Here is a 19544-nt window from a genome sequence, read left to right on the forward strand (position 1 = left end):
ATCGGAATACACTCTCTCTAATTATTCCATTCCTTCTTCGATGCGGTGATATAAATTCTGCACAGAGTTGATGAAACGTTGATGCAAATCGATTGCTCTGTTTACGATCCTGGAATCGATCCCGCTCGCAAAAGTATCCCGTCAACTATAATTGTGGGTATGTTTTAGAATTCGTGACGATCTTAACGTCGAAAAATTAGTTCGGGAATCGAGGAAAGGTTAACTCGCACAGAGATACCAGAGGATCTCCAACGGAGGAAGGATAAACGGATCCGCCGCTCAAGTTCCTCGACTTTCCGGGATCGTGACGAAAGGTCGTTTCACGCTCCGTAAAGCTGCAGAAATTCAAGATGTCGAGGAGAAGAGAACATTCGAAACTTCGATCCAGCCGATCAACCAGCCACGATGTGCGATCGTGATGTGAAATCGCGGAAGACGCGAAAGAATTGCGAGAGAAGGCGCACCGACGTTACAATATACAGCTTTAAGGAATAAGTGTCGAAGGTTTCGAGCGTAAGTAGCGTCAGTAGAAAACTTGAAAGTCTTTGAATCATCTTCGGAAGATTACGCGTGAATAAGTATCGCGAATTACGCCTTTGACTTTGGCCGAAAAATCAAGGAGGAGAGAGACTTATTTCCGTGAAATTGCACATACGCGTTATATGAGACACACACGGACACACCTCGCGCTCCTTCGGACTAATCTTAGACGAGTACGTGAACTCTAGGCACATATAACGATAACGTATTGTTATACAATAACTAAAGGAGTTATATGTCAAAATGAGAAGACGAGGGGGAGGAGGAGAGGGAGGGAGGGAGGGGGAGGGGCGACCTGCCGTCACCCGGAACAATCAACCGAGCTTCGTTTAGATTATTATTACGTACCCCTAATCTTTATCTCTCCCTTTACGAAGCGATTTAGGAATTAACTAGCTTTCCACGCCCCCTTGAACGCTCTTGCGAGAAAGTCCTGGAGTATACTAGTATATATACACGATATGTTTACATAATACATATATATAAATACATATTATTATTATACGATATCTGTTTTGCGTTGCGCGTTTCCTTGAAACGCAACGCTCATGAAAGGTACTTCGTACTTCGAGTGTTTTTACCGCTTGTATTACACGCAGACGTGCGTAATCCAACGTAGAGATACACACATACACACAAATATGTCATTTGATCATCGTTTCTTCGTTTAGATCCTTAGTAATTTTAGAACGGGCACGCCGAGCATGCTAACGAATAATTAGCTCTTCTGCTTTGACACGTAGCGTGAATATGTTCCCGTCGATTATCGTGATACCGCGTTCTGTAATCGATGATGAGTGCCCTGGTTGAAAAAGTGCTTCGGAAGCAAAGCTAGTTGTATTTAAATAAAAATTATTACGGTAAAATCTCGTGAAGGAATAGTTTACTATCTGTCCACGAGATTGGAGAAAGTGTCCGAAAGTGTCCTTGATTATTGATGGGTTACTTGAAGGAGAGTAATTTAACAAGTTATTCGGATTTATTCAAAAATCCATCGGTCATAAATTAGATGGAATTAATGTTGTGACAATTCTGACAATCGCTAGTTGCATCCTCGGTGACTATAGTTGCCATTAGTGGCAACATGATTATTGACAGGTATCTATAGTCAAAGAGTATGTGGCGGTGAGGTTTTTGATATAAAGAGAAAGAAAGTCTACGGGAACAATTCAACCAGGGTAATTAACGCGAACGTTTGTTTCTTCGTTCTTCATTCATGACGTAATGGCAAAAAAGAAAGATTGCCAACGATGCAAAAGAACGAAAAGGATGTGGCAAACAGTTGTCACACAATCAGTCTCGCCGCAATGTCGGCGGTCCCGAATCCAGAAGCGTGTATACACGCATTATGTTACACGTACGTACCTTTGCATAGAGACATGTTGTAAGAAAAAAAAAACATCACGAATCCTGCGCGTTAGCACACACACGCGACATAGATGGTAGTACTTAGACTTAGCGACTATAATAACAGGAAAAAAAAAAGAAGCGACCGCACAAGAGTAAAATGGCCGAGCTGTGTATTATTGTATACATATACTATACGTGATGATATGTTGCTACCACAAGAAAGAAAAATAACACGTGAAGAGAATACGTAGGGAGGTAATTATATATACACGTATACTTAATGCATTGTACATATGTCCTCTCTCCGTCACCCGCGCTCCATACACATACACACGCACGTACTTCCGCATGCACGCGCGCGTAAGTCCCCGGTTCGATACGAAGCGGAAACTAAAGATACGTATTGGGGTAGCGCGAGAGTCGCGAGAATGGACGGAGAGATCGAAGTAACGAGAATAAAAGCACGCAAAAGCGCATCTCCTGCGTACTATCAATCGGAGTAATTCTGTCCCATTTCTCGCACGCGTAATATTTTATTATAGATATTATGTATAATTTTGTTATCGCTTGTTCGTACACGTTTGTACATGATTTTTTTGTGCAATGTGTTTATCGAGTTGTAAATATTGATCATAGTTTGTGAACATTTATATAAAATTAGATTTTAGATAAAAAGATGTGGATGTGTATTCGTCATAAGTGTATTAAATAATGTTTAGTAATATAAATCAATGTTTGTTTGAAGAAATTATTTGAATATATATGAAAATAATTTATTACTTTCTCTTTGAGATATTTAATCAATTTCCTATAAGTGTTCACAAAATGATCGTTTATATCCCATTATATATATAGCTGAAAAGAGCATTTAAACTGATAAAATATGATAAATGGTAGAGAACGTTTACATTAGTTATTTTTACAATCTAACTGCAATGTTACATAATTACAATTCATTTAGATTGCTTTTGTATAAAAGTATGAAAAATATTAGCAAAATATAATACAAATTTAAGGAAGAAAAATAATTAGAATAATTGTCTTAGAAATTTCTACTTACATATTCAAATATTATCGTAAAATAACACCGATTAACATAATGAAACGTATGTGAAGCAGTAATATTTTCATTCCCAACGAGAATATAAATTCGTGCAAATTTTTTCATTTTCAAGTTTGTTTCAAATCCACGAAATGTTCCTCTTCTGGTTCGAGCGTGACTTTTTCGCACATTAATCTGCATTTGGCTTTCGTAATTTTATTTTTTATTTACATTTGCCATTCGAACCGTTTGAATTTGAATGCCGTGTCGTAAAAGTTGTTGGAAGGCCATTTATCCCGATTGACTGTACGTGTATGCGCTATGAAGGATAAAACGAAAGAGAGAGAGAGAGAGAGAGAGAGAAAGGTCTTTTACATAAGATATTGGGTGAAATCGCGCGTGTTTCGAGATCCGAGCAACTCGATCACTTTTCTTTCCAAGTACGAGCAAGATGTGAGAGACAGTTGAGACTTGAAACGCTCGTCGGACGAAACGTAGTAATTTGCAGGTTCACAGAGATAGACAATAATTCTGTTGCTCTCTAATCTGATTAATCGACAATTGACGACGTTTGACGACGAGCTTATCAGATTACTGAATCCGGACTTCATCTCGAATGGGATGGCACAATAACGATGAGAGTTCAGAATCATCGCGAGAATGCCCCTGATCCGTTATAAGTAATTACTTGTACATAAGACGCGTAACGCACGATCAACGCATCGCACATTACTTTCGCAGGCGAAAGCTGTGATCTTTGATAGAGCGATTGATTTTTCGAATGAAATCAGAATGGACAGTCTTTACTGCGAAAATAGTCCAAGTCAAATTTTGGAGTACGATCCATTTAGATAAGAGATATACATAGGTTCGATGAATAACGAATCGATATAATGTACCTGTCTTAAAATCTCTTCAAAATTTGACTTACATTATTTTCAGCACGTATCGCACCTCGAGAAATAGAATACTGCCACGATGCCCATTGATAAAGACTCATTTTTTTCGGCGCTTGAAATTAAATTGATTTGCAAAAAAAGTTTTAATAAATTATATAGAGGATAAATTGATAACATTAATCAATAAAAAAAATGATATATTATTTTTGATAATGCCTAACAGATCTATATATTTTTAATCAATTCGATGAATTATGACACCGATCTCGAAAACTTGAAAACTACTTGACTTCTATGGCAGTCTTCTCCCAATGGTGCATTATAATTTATCAAGTACGCTAAAGGATACAGAAAAACAAAAAAAACAATACCCATGTAACAGTAACGTTGAATTCGTTCACAACACGTATACAAAAATAAAGTGCACTAAACTTGCACTTGGAGACGCTACAACACATACAAGCGAAATCGAAGAGATAGTCGTGGTTTTTGACAATAATATATTTTTTTAACGCTTATATTCTCAGAGCGAGATGTCCCACCACGTGGTGTCTTTCTTTCGAATAAGCACCGAATAGCACTATGTTAATTATGCTTTTTCAACTTATCGATGCTCGAGATGATCGATTACGCTACTCGTCGGCGTTCGTAACGTTCTTCTCGATCGTGCTCTCGATTAACATGATATGCGAGCGACTCGAAACACCGCAACCTGGATTAAGTTAAGCGCGTAAACAAATCAGAGCACGGCAAATGGCGGTAGATAAGGGAGAAAACTAAGCGGCTTGATAAATACGTCACAAATAGTAATGTATAACGTCCTAACGACAATATTTCTAATGGTTTAACTGAGAGAATTCACCGAAGAAGAGCAGATATATACGCTGGTCCGCCCCTTCCAAAAAGAAAAAAAATATACGCATCAAGTATATCACGAAAGAATGATATATCTATGTAATCTCCGACAATGATAAGCTGCTGCACGTCGACGGCACATGTTGCTAATCTGTTGTTGCAGCGTCACGCACTTAGATTTAGTACTGTTTGTTCGCATCTCTCCCTTTTAAAAAAGATTACTGCTAATAGTTCTTATTTATGAATAATTATATTTGTGATTGTTGATGCGAGAGATTGTCAGAAGAAGCGATAAGTTAATGCGAAGTAAAATGAAAAATGACGTTATATTATGGTAAAATGAAAAATGACGTTTCTTAAGCGTCAGTTTAGAATTTAATAATCTGACTGTTCTTTTATGAAAGGGAAAGAAGCTCTCTCTCCCCACTTCTCTTAATAATATTAATATTATACTAATCGCGAATGAGTATGATGCGTACGGATTAAAAAGCAGAAAATAATTAAACAAGCTAATAGATTAAAGTTGACGAAAAAAAATTTGTGGTATTTTAAAAATAATTCTAAGCATCTGTTAAAATTTAAATTTGCTTACGTTGAATTTTACGAGACACTTTTGCGTTTGTATCATTTTTCTTTCTTTTCTTTTTCTTTGTAATATCGAAATTGTGTGACGCGCGCAGGTATAAGTACAAAAGCACAGTTGACATGAGCATGCAGTGAGTTTCTATACCATATGCATAATGATAAGAGGAATGAGTCGATGATATGATAGAACGTGAGAATCGTGTTTATACGCAAAATGTAACGTATGGCTTTTTAAATCTTAATTAATATTAAATTCACTTTATGTTGATTAAAACGATAAGGACTCTAACTCTTTCAGGGATAAAAAAGTGAATATTTAAGCATAATGGCAAAAGGAAAAACGTTGTTACGATCACTTTAATCACTTTAATCACTTTTTATCAATATAAAAACTGCTGATGACGATTCCTATATTGTATCATCTGTTGCACAATGCCAATTGTTATTATTACACAATATTAGTACATAAACTGTTTCTATCACATTCCTCTAAGAGTTAGCGGTTTAAACTCTTCGCTCGAGCTTTAAGCTCTTCGCGGAAACAAAGAGGGAAGAATTCTTTCTCTCTCCCGTCCCACTCCCCGATTACATTAATTCTGTTCAACGCGAGAATCGACTTCTTGACGAACTGAGAGATATTTATTATTATATTGTCACACTTGTGCTCCACAAAGTAGAGATATTTTTATAGATTATTCCTTACGCCAAATCCTGCTGTGCAGCGTAATATGAATCATATGACATTGTGTTGCAATGCATTGCATTGTATTGCATTGTATTACATTTTGTATAGGGTGTATCGAAAGTCGCACACTTTTTCTCTTACTGCAGATCGAAGTGAAAAGATTGTCACAAGTTTTCGAAAAAAATTAATAGACGAGATATATAGGAGAAAAAAATAAAATTTATTTTTCTTTCAGTTTTAATTTTTATACTTTAGTAAAATTTTAATTGAAAGCTGAGTATATTTTCTATTACAAAATATTTGATATCAATTATAAAGTTGCGATACCTAAGCAAGTTTCGATGATAAATAAGAGATGAGATTTATTGTGAAATTTGAAAAAGTGTAAGATGCTTGGGACACATCCTATATATGTTACATTGTATTCTACCAACTATATATACGCGTAATACAAGTTGCATATATTCTATCAAATTGTTTTGCGAGCTGGAAGCTCGCGGGTGCGACAAATGTTATTGATTGTTCGCAGGCCTGCCGTTAAGAATCGCCTACGTACAGGATGTCTTGGAAATGAAATTTTAAATGCATTCTTGCAAACAATGATGCGGAATCGAGATTGAGAAGTATGCAAATTTTCATTATATCCCTTAAGACACCCTGTACGTTTTAGTGTTGCCCTCCAAAAGTAAAGATACATGAGTCTTCCTTCTCCAACGTATATTTAATCGAGACTCTTCTCCGTTATATTCTATTCGCTTTTATCGTCGATCGCTGTTTGCGAGCCAAACATTGAGCAGAGAACCGACAAGCTATCCGATGCAGTTATAGATGAAAATTGTAGAAATCGTAGAAATCTCGAGGCTTCTTTATAATGTTACTTGATCATAAGTTATTAACGTTTCGCCTCGTCCGACGTTTGAACGAAATTTCTTATCTCGGTGATATCGTAGCAGCATCGACTAGCAAATAGATAATCAATTCATTGGCTCTACTTGTTATTTTTATTGACAATATAGGGCTAGCTTAAGGGACAACTTTTCTCAAAAGAAATTACATCGATTTTCTTCGTTGGAAATAGAAATATTTTATAATTCGTGTTAAAACATGCATATAAAATTAATAAAATTATTTAAATAACTCTATTTAAAAATATAAATGATTAAAAATTATAGATTAATATATTTATTCGTTGTTATTGAGCTAAAGAATATTTATATAATATATAAAAGTATAGAAAAAGGGACGAATAAAAATGCTAAAGAATGTAAAAACTTTATATATATTCCCTTAAGCTTGATCCTACGTAAAACTGATAAATGTTTCCTGATAAATTTTTAATATAATTATTTACTTTTGCAAATTTATTTTCAAAATTTATTTTTCTCTTTACGAATATATATGTTCATGGAACAGCACTATTATTTTCTAATTTGCTAAAACAAGACCATATATATTTGATTTACTCTTATAGTGCTTTGCGAGCCTTCGGAATTTGTTCCGACTTCGAATCAATATTTCAAGCGCTTTCTATAAAAAAAAACGAGCGACTTCGGAGCGCTTAGAATCGTTTTCGAGGATGTTCCAAGTTCGCCTAAGCGTAGCAAACAGGAACAAGGGTGTATTATCAGCTAGCTTAATATCAAATACACGTTAAAGTATCGCAAAAAACACATAATAATCAAATTATATATATACATACATTGATAGATACATGAAAGGGAGAACCTGATTATATATCTTAGATGTACGAATATAATTAAACGATAATTGTTAAGTAAGTGTAACTAAGTTGTAACAATTGCGAGGGCTGTCGCTTCTAACAATGAGCGACACGATCTTCCGTTCATTAAGGATTATGCGATTTTCGTCGTACTATATTCGGTCCGACAGCGCTTTCTTACGATTTATAGAGGGTGTGATTGTAGGCAAATTTTGTGGAAAATCGTGTGCTTGGCATGCAACATTTTTAAACGCTACATCCTTGTAGATGTCGTTTGAGAAGTTGCGTCATATTTTCCTTCGCTTGCGGATTATTTTTGAGCAGATTTTTTTCCACATGGCGAAACGCAATTTTCGTTGCGTTCAATTTCAAATCATGTAACATGAGAGAGAAAACGAGCTTTGCGCTTGTCCTTTGCAATTGTATTTGTATCGCGAGTTCTTTTTCCCTTTAATCGCGTAGCGAAACCTCTTTTAATTCGCGCCTAAAAGAAAAAAAACGCCACGCGAAATTAAATTAAGATCGCGAGCAGGCAATAATCGTGTTGTATCAGAAAAACGTCCTGCGGCCAGGAAATACGACGATGTTCAAACTCTCTAGTTGTAATAAGAAAATGTCTTTCATTAACTCTGTTAAACGTTATGACGAATACAAGCCGTGTTACTGGATAAGAGTATGTGCATGTATTTCCATATTCAATCTAGATAACGGGGAGAAATCGATAAGGGTCGATTTCTCGCAGCTTCGATGGAAGAAAATCTCAACTGCTACTTGTCTTTTCAGATATCACACATATATAAATATTCTTGCGATTATTTAAGTAATTTCATAAATTAAATAATTGATTGAATATTATCTGAAATATTTAATTTATATTTTATTTTTAGTTTATGTATTTTTAATTTATATAATTGATTAAATTATCTCAATTCCTGATAAAAAATTAAGATCGCGTTTGTCACGGTATCATTCTCTCAGTGAGAAATACAAGTCGAAAATATGTCTATTAAATATCTATAGACGTCTAATAGCCATCTTTTCGATCTATCATTTCTTACTAGATAAGCTTTTTTTTGATAAAATCGGATATATTGATGCTTTCTAGCTAAAGAATGATTTTTTTCTATGAATAATTCAGCAGTTGTGTTTTTTTCCAGAAAAAGAATACATGTCAAGGTGTGTTATATGTTTAGAGATTATAATCGGTACGTGTATTAAAAAAAATAAAGGGTGAAAGGAGAAAAGAGGAACAATAAAAGCGACTATGTTTACACGAGGGAGCTACAATATCGTGCTGTGAACGAAATAGGTATATTTTCAGAAGAATCAAAGAGAAAGGCTAACAAGATAACGCGTTTGTAATAACTAATTATTGCAACGAGGAATGTCCATAACGTTATTTTTCTAGAGTAAATACCTAAATACCTAAATAGTTTTTTGCGTTGTATGCATTATATGGCGAAACATATTCTCAAGCGACAAGCAGGCCTAAACGCGACTTTTTACGACGATAGATAATTAATGCGTGTACGAGTAAATTTTTCGCAATGGAAGCATACGCACATTGTTATTCATTTCGTGCACACGAAATACGTACTGTATGTCGCATTATTATTAAAGTTATGTCGCGCGAATTATACGACATGTTTTCCACAAATCGCGAATGACTTTTCCGAACAATTTGTATTGGAACTTCATGTTGCGAATATTCGAAGCGTTTGCACTTAACATTTAAGCAGTTGCGCGTTTTCAGTATAATTACAGTCTTGTTTTTACTACAATTACAGACAATGAATTTATTTTATTTATCAAAATTTTTTTTCGATTTGATTGTACTATGTGTATGTTATTGCTACAATATGATTAATAAATAAGATAAATATAACTTGTTGCGACTGTTTAAATGTTGATATGTGTATTTCTGCACAATATTACAAGCATATTGCCGCGCATGAGATAACTCGCTAACGTTTAATCGCCCTGGCAAAAATGAGACGTTTGTTTGGCGTTTACATGAACGTTTGTGGAAGTTCGTCGAGAGTTTAAAAACGATTAGTAAAGAGTTTGTAGAACAAAAATTGCAACACTGCAGCGTTTAAAAGACGTTTGTACGTTATAGCGTAAACGTAAACGTTTGAAAAGTCTGAGTAAACTCTGTACACGAAGATGTATCAACGTTTACTGAACGTACTCTGAAAAATGTTACCTCACCATTGCAAAACTTTCATGTAACATTATATAAAGAGTTTGTAGAACAAAAATTGCAACACTGCAGCGTTTGATAAGCATTCAAAACCCAACAGCGTTATGTAAGTGCTCTTACAAAGTTTGAAAAGCATATAAACTCTCAGAAAGCCCTCACTCAACGGTTGTTAACGCTTTATAAAGTTTCTTATTTTCGCCAGGGCGCCATTTCGCATTTGTATTATTAAGGAGTTAATTTACTAATTCTTAATAAAAATATAGGGAGTTAATTTACTAATTCTTGAAAAAAAATGAGGAACTATCTGTAGAAATTACGGATTCGGTGTGTATTAAGAAGGTAGAGTGAGAAAATTTTAAATATCTATTACTGTGCACAATCCCTGGCGAAAATAAGAAACTTTATAAAGCGTTAACAACCGTCGAGTGAGGGTTTTCTGAGAGTTTATATGCTTTTCAAACTTTGTAAGAGCACTTACATAACGCTGTTGGGTTTTGAATGCTTATCAAACGCTGCAGTGTTGCAATTTTTGTTCTACAAACTCTTTACTAATCGTTTTTAAACTCTCGACGAACTTCCACAAACGTTCATGTAAACGCCAAACAAACGTCTCATTTTTGCCAGGGATAATAGATATTACATAATAGTTTTGAAAGATATATACAGTTAAATGCATCTAATACATATGATGATGAATTTTAAATAACATATTATATATAATTGTCTTAATTTATAACTTTCCCTTGCAATAATTTAATGATTAGGAAATTTATATTCGATAGAAATATTTTATAATGATAAATTAATGGCGAATAATATACAAACACAATATATATATATATCTTACGTGAATGCACTCGATGATTTCTAAAATTTTAAATTTGTTTCAATAATCAAAATTTAATAAAAAAAACTCAATATTGTAGTAAGCTAAAATAGTTAAGCGATGAAGACTGACTGTCGGAGCTCATTCAAAAAATACGAATTATACGAGTATAATCAAAGGAATAATGTTATAAAAGATGAAATGTATACACACAAGAAAAAAGAATACGATAGCGATATTTTAACAGGGTTGGGAAGTAACGCGTTACTTGTAACGCCGTTACCGTTATAATTACTTTTTTTTGGTAACGGACTGGTAACGGCGTTACATTTTTTTTTCTGTAACTGTAACGATAACGTAGTTACATTTTTTTAGTAACGATAACGAATTTAACAGTTACTTTTACCGTTACTTTTCATATTTTGAAAATACTTATGACATTGTATTTCTGTCATATTCAATTTTTAGTCATCGACCGACATTTATATAAAATTCGATAATATTTCGGATGAAATTTATTGCTCTGAGAGGTGTCTGTGAAGCTGATACGACAATCTACGAATTTAAAAAAAATACTAAAAGTACTTTTCATAGTTCTACAGTTCTTGATAAAAATTAAAATAATAATATAGAGCATTTCCGCATTCCTTATATTAAAAAATCGAAATCGAAAAAATGTGCTAACTTCGCGAATCTAGCATGACACTCTTCCCTCTAAAGAACCAAAACGCGTTGAATATTATTATTTTTAGCAAGAGTTTCCAATAATTCTGCTTCAGCCTATATATGCAATTTCAGACCGATATTTCAATAATTAATAATTTTTTATGAATTAATGTCCTCGACCAGCACGACACTTAGTAAAAATATGTCGTGCTGATGATTTTCCGTAGTTTTAACGGCAGTTCTGGACAGTTTTACAAAAGTTCTATTCTTTAGAAACATTTTTTAAGCAGAGAGATTTTTTAAATAATTATTTATAAAATAGTAAACTGTCGAAACTCTGCGTAAAAATGTTTCTAAAGAATAGAACTTTTATAAAACCGTCCAGAACTGCCATTAAAAATACGGAAAATTATTAGCACGACACATTTTCACTAATTGTCGTGTTGGTCAAGAACATTAAAAATTCATAAAAAATTATTAATTTTTAGAATATCGATCTGAAATTGCATATATAGGCTGAACTATAGCAGAACTGTCGGGAACTCTTGCTAAAAATAATATTCAACGCGTTTTGGTACTTTGGAGGGAAGAGTGTCGTGCTAGATTCGCGAAGTTAGCACATTTTTTCGATTTCAATTTTTTAATATAAGGAATGCGGAACTCTTTTTAATTTTTATCAGGAACTGTAGAACTATGAAAAATGCTATCAGAACTCTTAGTATTTTTTTGAAATTCATAGATTGTCCTGCCAGCTTCACAGACACCTCTGGAGCGATTAATGACATCAATCACAGTTATTTCATTCTTCTGAGGAATGGATGTGATTGGCCAGCTTTTAAGTTTGACGTAATATCGGACGAGAGCACAAAAAGAATGTAAATTTAACTGTATTTATAAATTTAAATTTAAATTAAAATTTTTTTATTTACATGTGAAGTTACATGTTAAGTGCTTTAAAATCTATATCTCTTTAATTTTTTTACGGTTTTGTAAATTTAAAATAAAGAATTTGTTGCTTTTATATTAATATTTTAATAAAAAATATTACCAAAGTAAATTTTTTATTTAATTCTATCTTGTTTTAACATTAAAAGTAACGGGAAAAGTAACGAACTGTTACTTTTGAAGTAACGGTAACGGTAACTAGTTACTTTTAAAAATAAGTAACTAATAACGATAACGAGTTACTTTTTTTACTCGGTAACGAGTAACGGTAACGAGTTATTTTTAAAAAGTAACTTTCCCATCCCTGTATTTTAATACCATTAAAAAATTGAGATTCTGACGGACAAAATTATTCTAAATAGATAGAATAATAGTGCGAACAAATTCGTTTTATCATTTTCATTCAACGAACATGAACAAGAGTTCAATTATTTTTTTAATCCGTTTCTTAACTGCGAGGTCATGATTTTTCACATGGATACTCCGTACTCGCGTTTCATCCTAAAGAGTCAGAAAAAAAAAGTTAGAAAGGACAGGCATTCAGAAAAGAGTACCGTGTGTCTGTTTGTGCGTGTATGTGTGTGTTATGTGATGTTAAACGTACGCGACCATGTTACGTGTAACGTTATATATTATAATATTAAAATATGACATAATATAAAAAAGTGGTGGACACTGTGTACTGGTGAAATGCAATATATGTATCGAGTTACCCCTATAAATACAGCCATTTTATAATAGACACTCGTTCTTGTAATTGGATCTTTTGCAATCCTTGATGTTATTAATTCTTGTGGCTTTCCTAGTATTTATTATTATATTTTTGTGATAGGAATATTCCTTGTTTTTCTTGACTCTACCTTTCCCTAATTAATCTTTTATAGTTTTTTTTTGTCAATATGAATAATATTTAAGCAATCAAATAAAAATATTTTTTAATTCTAAAATTAACTTATGTTCTTTGGAATAATACAATTATATGCACTCTATACACTCTTCTATTCTAAATCAATTCTATAAATTGGAGTTCTTTACTTTCGTTGCTCTCATTATCTATTACCAGGTTATCATATAGGATAAGAAATCAACTGCAAAACTGATCATTTTTATGTAGAATGGAAGACTTCTTTTAAAATATTGAGAAACAAATATGTTGAGAGCAAGATTTTTAATACCAATATATTATTCTAGAAAAAAATTAAATAAGAAAATCTACCTAAATTGACAAAGAAAATATATCTGAATTGTGTATGTATATGAAATATTTTATTCAAAATGGCACAACATATAGTATATCTATAATTTTCAAAATTTTTCTTTAAGAAATTTCTTTCGTTTTATAATATAGTGTTAGTGTAATGTATTATCTCTGTAATTTTAATGTATTTTGCAATGAAATACAAAACTGACTCAAAAAGATACAAAACTTAATTCAGAATAAATAATGAATAAGAACCATATAATTTATATTTTTCAATGTATCGTTTTGTTTTGAATAATAACAATTTATGTATAAACAAATATTTTATTTTCACAATTTTATTATATTTTTATTTAAAAACATGTCTTTTTCTAACAACATTTTCACTTTTATACTAACATTACTAATCATTAATAATATAACTTGTATTTACAAAAGTATTTTCACAATATTAAAGCAAAATCTTAATATCAAAACTAATATCTTTACAAGTAATGTAATGAAGAACTAATTTTATATATACATTACATACAGATATGAATTATGTAATAAAGTATAAACACAGTTTCTTTAGAGACATAAATAAATAAACTTAATAGTATATTAATTGCTAGAAACTTTTATCATAATACAAAATTGCATGTTTTTTTATTGATTTGTACCTCATTCTCTAATTTATTGAAAGCATCATTAATGTATAAATTTTTCCTACTTAATAATTTCCTTATATAAAAAAATATTTCTAAACGAAAAATGTTATATAATATTCATAAATATATTTAATATATTTAATAATCAAATAAAAATTGTTAACTTTCAAGATTGAGCATATACATATGAATGCCAAATAGAAAGAAAATAATTTTTACAACCTGCTACTTATAAAATTATTCATCAATCCCCAAAAATTTTAAGATTCATATCTCTCATATCTCATATATCTTATTTATAATTACTTGTACATTCAAATGGTCAACATAATTTTGACTTGCAAAATATATTCTGAAAATAATTCAAAAAGAAACTATCCTGTTTTTATGTTCTTTATAACTGTCTTTTTATGAATTAAATTATCCCGATTTTTCACATAAGTCGCCTCAGACATATATTTAATGTTCATAGCTGTACAAAGTTTTCTCATCTGGGTATAACCAATCCCCACTTCAGCACATCCAGCTGCAGCAACTGCATTAATGTCTGATTTTTCTGAGTGCATAGGTTCTGTCCAAATACTTGCTTGGTAATTCCACATTTGACATTTAAAAAATAGTTGTGTTAATAACCCGCGACGATGAAAATTTACAAGTTGCCAATATTTGAACTGGCATTCGATCCCATGTGCATGATCATCGAATGTCCGGTGGATCTCATTCCACATATAAGAGATATCCACTATGTAACGGCCTTCAGGTATATTCTTTGGTATATTATTAATTCTATCTGACAAGCAGTTGTTATCTATAATTAAATCCTCGAAGTATTCAATGTTTTCATTGTTTGTGCTTTTCTCTTCTTCTTCTTCACATGTTTCTATTTGTTCTTCATATGTTTCTATTTTTTCTTCATTATTTATTTTTTCTTTGTTATCCAAAAAGCACTGGTTATTTATCAAATTATCCTCATCCTCGATATATTTAATATTTTCATTATACATACTGTTTTCTTTGTATGTCTCTACTGGTTTCTTGTTATCAACTTCTTTTTCCATATCTTGATTGAGACAATGCAGGATTCCAGTCTCAACTTTTGAATTTATATTATTGGATACAGATAGAATGGAAAGCTGAATATTAGTTATATCCTCAGCATTTTCAGCTTGTGCTTTATCTGGCAAAAGCTTTCTCATTTCTATCTGTCTGTAAGAAAAATATAAAAAATATTAAAATATGAAGATTTTTAGATATTGCTATAATGAAAATAAATATATATTTTATATTACTTTTTAATTTTACATAACTTTGAAAGAAATAAGATCAATACTCTGACTATTCCAATTTTTTATTTCTAAACATTGAAAATTATGTGTATTAATTTTTAACAATTACTTTGAATTTATTGTATTATTTGTTAACTCGAATTATTCGAAAAGTAAGATAAAAGAGAAAGTAAATATTCCTTTGTTCTCTTAAAAACGTCTAAATAAAGATGTTTCTAACCAGTACAAATTATTAGCTAACAAGTTACAGTATAATTTTCAGATTTAAAGATTTTATTTTATATAGAAATTTTGCAGATGTGTCATTATATATATATATATATATATATATATATATATATATATATATATATATATATATATATGTATTGAGCACATTTTTTTATTTATTACGGATTTTATGAGATAAAATTGTCCATGTATAATTCACTATTGGATCGCAAAATAATTTTGCTTAAATTAGACAGACCTTTTTATCCAGGCTCTTTTTCTAGATTTTCGATGACGAGAAAGAGGCAAACATTTAGTGCTATATTTTCGCCCCATTATTATTTCTTGCCGTTTGTCAGATGTCTGAAGAAAGTAATTTTTTATAATACAAACAGAGAGAAGAATGAGAGGTGTCATGGCCCGCTTTTAGGTGATCCCTGAAAGCGATACGCCCTCTGTGGACCTTAAAAACGTGCACCTAAACTACGAAGCCAAGGTGCACGAATGTTCTCAGAGGGTAACATATAAGGTGCACAATTTTTTTGGTTCTATTCCGTGCTATGTGCACAAAATGTCGGTAGCACCAGTGCTGTATAGCAAGGTGCTTACAATATCACATAAATTTTAATATAAATGAGAAATGACGAATTTGCGATCCTCTCACACTCTCTCTCTCTCTCTCTCTCTCTCTCTCTCTCTCTATATATATATATATATATATATATATATAATTTTTTTTTTGATATATGAATTTGCAATGAGCAGCGACATATTTTTTCTTAAGAACAATTATATGTTTTTTTTACATTAACTGATTCCTCTTACTATTCTATGCATAAAATTATTAAATTAAAATAATCGAAAAATGAACATTTTATCAGATATTTTATAATTTATATAAAATTATGTCAACTTAAAGAATCAAATATCTCGTTAACTGTTCAATTTTTGACTATACTATCTTTATAACTTTTTACACGGAATATTGCGAAGAATCGATTTATATAAAAAAATTAGGATGGTTCCATTAAAAAATATGAAGATAATCTTGAAATTTCTAAAACGCTTCCACTTACGAAAACAATATTACTAGCATATCATGGTCCTTTTAATCGTACAATTTTCGTAATTACAATTTTTTCATATCTGTAAAAATAGCGTAGATATTTCAAGTGAGCAAAGTTTTATATACATATATGTGTGTGTGTGTGTGCGTGTGTGTGTGTGCGTGTATAGCGTATACGAGTTATGTGAGCAAGCGAGAAGGTAATAAGAGAGAGCGAAATGGCAATAAGAGCGAACGAGATAGCAATAGCACGAGCAACGAAGACTTGGAAATAGAGTCTTTCTTGCAGCCTGGCATACTATTTCTCTCTCGCTCGCTCCTATTACTATCTCGCTCGCTTCTGTTATTGTTTCACTCGCTCTTACGTACTCATATACTGTCATGCTCATCTCGTTATCAAATCTGCCGCTGGCAAGCGGCCGATGACAAATTATGACAAATAAATAAGTTAATTATTTTAAGATATATTTATGAGGGTATAGAAGTAATTTTAATGGAATAATGAAAATTTTGCGATTAAAATAACAAACACGGTATCAATCGGATAAACGTAGTTAAATATATAATCAAAATTTTTATTATCAGACCAATTAAAAATTATCCGATTTACGTCGTGTTTGATATCATTTTAATCGCAAAAATCTCAATAATTCATTAAAATTACTTTCATATCGATAAAATAAAAAATAAAAGTTTTAGTTTTTACTTTATAATCTCGTAAATTGCGAATGGATAGAGGAAGTGAAGAAGCCGATTGTAAGAGACTTCGGAATTCTTTGATGATAGGTCATCTCGCTCGCTCTCGACTCGCGGTTTCGCTGTCGCTCTCGCACTTGACAGGTCGTAAAGATAAGCGGACTCGGCTTCCTCGCGAATGTAAACATCTTATAAAATAAAAATCGGATAATTTTTAATTAGTCTGATAATAAACATTTTGATTATATATATTTAAATACATTTATCCGATTGATACCGTGTTTGATGTTATTTTAATCGCAAAATTTTCATTATTCCATTAAAATTACTCGCATACCCTTATAAATATATCTTAAAATGATTAACTTATTTATTTGTCACAATTTGCCATCGGCCGCTTGCCAGCGGCAGGCTTGATAACGAGATGAACATGACAGTATATGAGTACGTAAGAGCGAGTGAAACAATAACAGAAGCGAGCGAGATAGTAATAGGAGCGAGCGAGATAGTAATAGGAGCGAGCAAGATAGAAATAGTACGAGCAACGAGGACTCGAGCTCGAGAATCGGATTTTTCTTGCGCGCTATTATTTTCCTCTCGCTCGCTCCTATTACTGTCTCGCTCGCTCCTATTATTGTCTCGCTCGTTCTTGTTGCTGTTTCACTCGCTCTCGATTCTTGGGTCCGCTTATCATTCCGGGCTATCTATCACGACTGCCAAGTGTGACAGAGAAAGCAAGACCATGAGTAGAGAGCGAGCGAGATGACCTATCATCAAAGAGTTCCGAAGTCTCGGTTTCTTCGCTTCCTCTATCCATTCGCAATTCACGAAAATGTAAACATCTTATAAAATAAAAATTGAAACTTTTATTTTTAATTTCATCGGTTTGAAAGTAATTTTAATGAATTAAAGAGATTTTTGCGATTAAAATGATATCAAACACGACGTAAATCGGGTAATTTTTAATTAGTCTGATAATAAAAATTTTATAATTATATTTAACTAAATTTATGCGATTTATATCGTGTTTGATATTATTTTAATCTCAAAATTCTCATTATTCCATTAAAATTACTTTCAAATGAATAAAAAATGCATTTAATTTTTTGACATATATTCGTGAATATTATAAATGAAGTCTCGTGTAAAAAACTTCGGAATCTGCGACATCGGGAATTTTTTCATTATTTATAATAATATACGACTTTAAATTGCCATAAAATAAAAACTAAAGCTTTGATATTTTATTTGATCTTTTTGATTAAAAGGGATTAATGAAATTTTTGAAATTGAAAATTATTCTAATAAAATATTGAGTTTAATGTGATTTCAATCGTAAAAATCAAATTAATTCTAAAGTTATGTTCAGTAAGATAAATTAAGTAAAGTACAATGCAACATTTTATACAATGTAGTCTTATTTTCAAAATTATAGTTTAAATTAGACACTATTAATTTATTAAAATAAAACTATAATTATGAGAAATTAAGAGTTTTATTATATACATGTACACATTGATTTTTACGATTGAAATCACATTAAACCCAATATTTTATTAGAATAATTTTCAATTTTAAAAATTTCATTAATCCCTTTTAATCAAAAAGATCAAATAAAATATCAAAGCTTTAGTTTTTATTTTATGGCAATTTAAAGTCGTGTATTATTATAAATAATGAAAAAATTCCCGATGTCGCAGATTCCGAAGTTTCTTACATGAGACTTCATTTATAATATTCACGAATATATGTCAAAAAATTAAATGCATTTTTTATTCATTTGAAAGTAATTTTAATTGAATAATGAGAATTTTAAGATTAAAATAATATCAAACACGATATAAATCGCATAAATTTAATTAAATATAATTATAAAATATAATTATAAAATTTTTATTATCAGACTAATTAAAAATTACCCGATTTACGTCGTGTTTGATATCATTTTAATCGCAAAAATCTCTTTAATTCATTAAAATTACTTTCAAACCGATGAAATTAAAAATAAAAGTTTCAATGTTTATTTTATAAGATGTTTACATTTTCGTGAATTGCGAATGGAGAGGAAGCGAAGAAACCGATTGTAAGAGACTTCGGAACTCTTTGATGATAGGTCATC

General features: G+C 31.5%; 2 protein-coding genes across 5 annotated transcripts in view; one reads left to right on the top strand and one right to left on the bottom strand.

Moving 5' to 3' along the window:
* The window catches only part of LOC145970019 (neo-calmodulin), a 62141-nt gene extending 49083 nt beyond the window's left edge, over positions 1-13058 (top strand). For all 4 annotated transcript variants that reach the window (XM_083096392.1, XM_083096390.1, XM_083096391.1 and 1 more), the window contains one exon: positions 169-13058. In XM_083096392.1, coding sequence (XP_082952518.1) covers positions 169-200 — 32 coding nt within the window. In that variant the 3' untranslated portion in view covers positions 201-13058. The remainder of the gene's footprint in view (positions 1-168) is intronic.
* A 1062-nt stretch (positions 13059-14120) lies between these two features.
* On the bottom strand, positions 14121-16102 carry LOC145969923 (uncharacterized). The gene is made up of 2 exons (XM_083096260.1): positions 15923-16102; positions 14121-15373 (listed from the first exon to the last, which is right to left on the bottom strand). Exons 1-2 carry the CDS (start codon positions 16078-16080, stop codon positions 14542-14544), a joined length of 990 nt encoding a protein of 329 aa, XP_082952386.1. The 5' UTR covers positions 16081-16102; the 3' UTR covers positions 14121-14541.
* Positions 16103-19544: the final 3442 nt, after the last annotated feature.

The sequence above is a fragment of the Camponotus vicinus genome, unplaced genomic scaffold (genome assembly GCF_025532165.1).
Source record: "Camponotus vicinus isolate PSW18456_S1 unplaced genomic scaffold, iyCamVici1.0 SCAF_4, whole genome shotgun sequence".
NCBI lineage: Eukaryota > Metazoa > Arthropoda > Insecta > Hymenoptera > Formicidae > Camponotus > Camponotus vicinus.

Excerpts from the sequence above, each read along its gene's own strand:
- LOC145969923 (XM_083096260.1), bottom strand. The coding sequence starts at position 16,080 with ATGACACCTCTCATTCTTCTCTCTGTTTGTATTATAAAAAATTACTTT. Across the intron at positions 15,374-15,922 it reads AAAAGAGCCTGGATAAAAAG|ACAGATAGAAATGAGAAAGC; the intron begins GTCTGTCTAATT and ends TTTTTCTTACAG.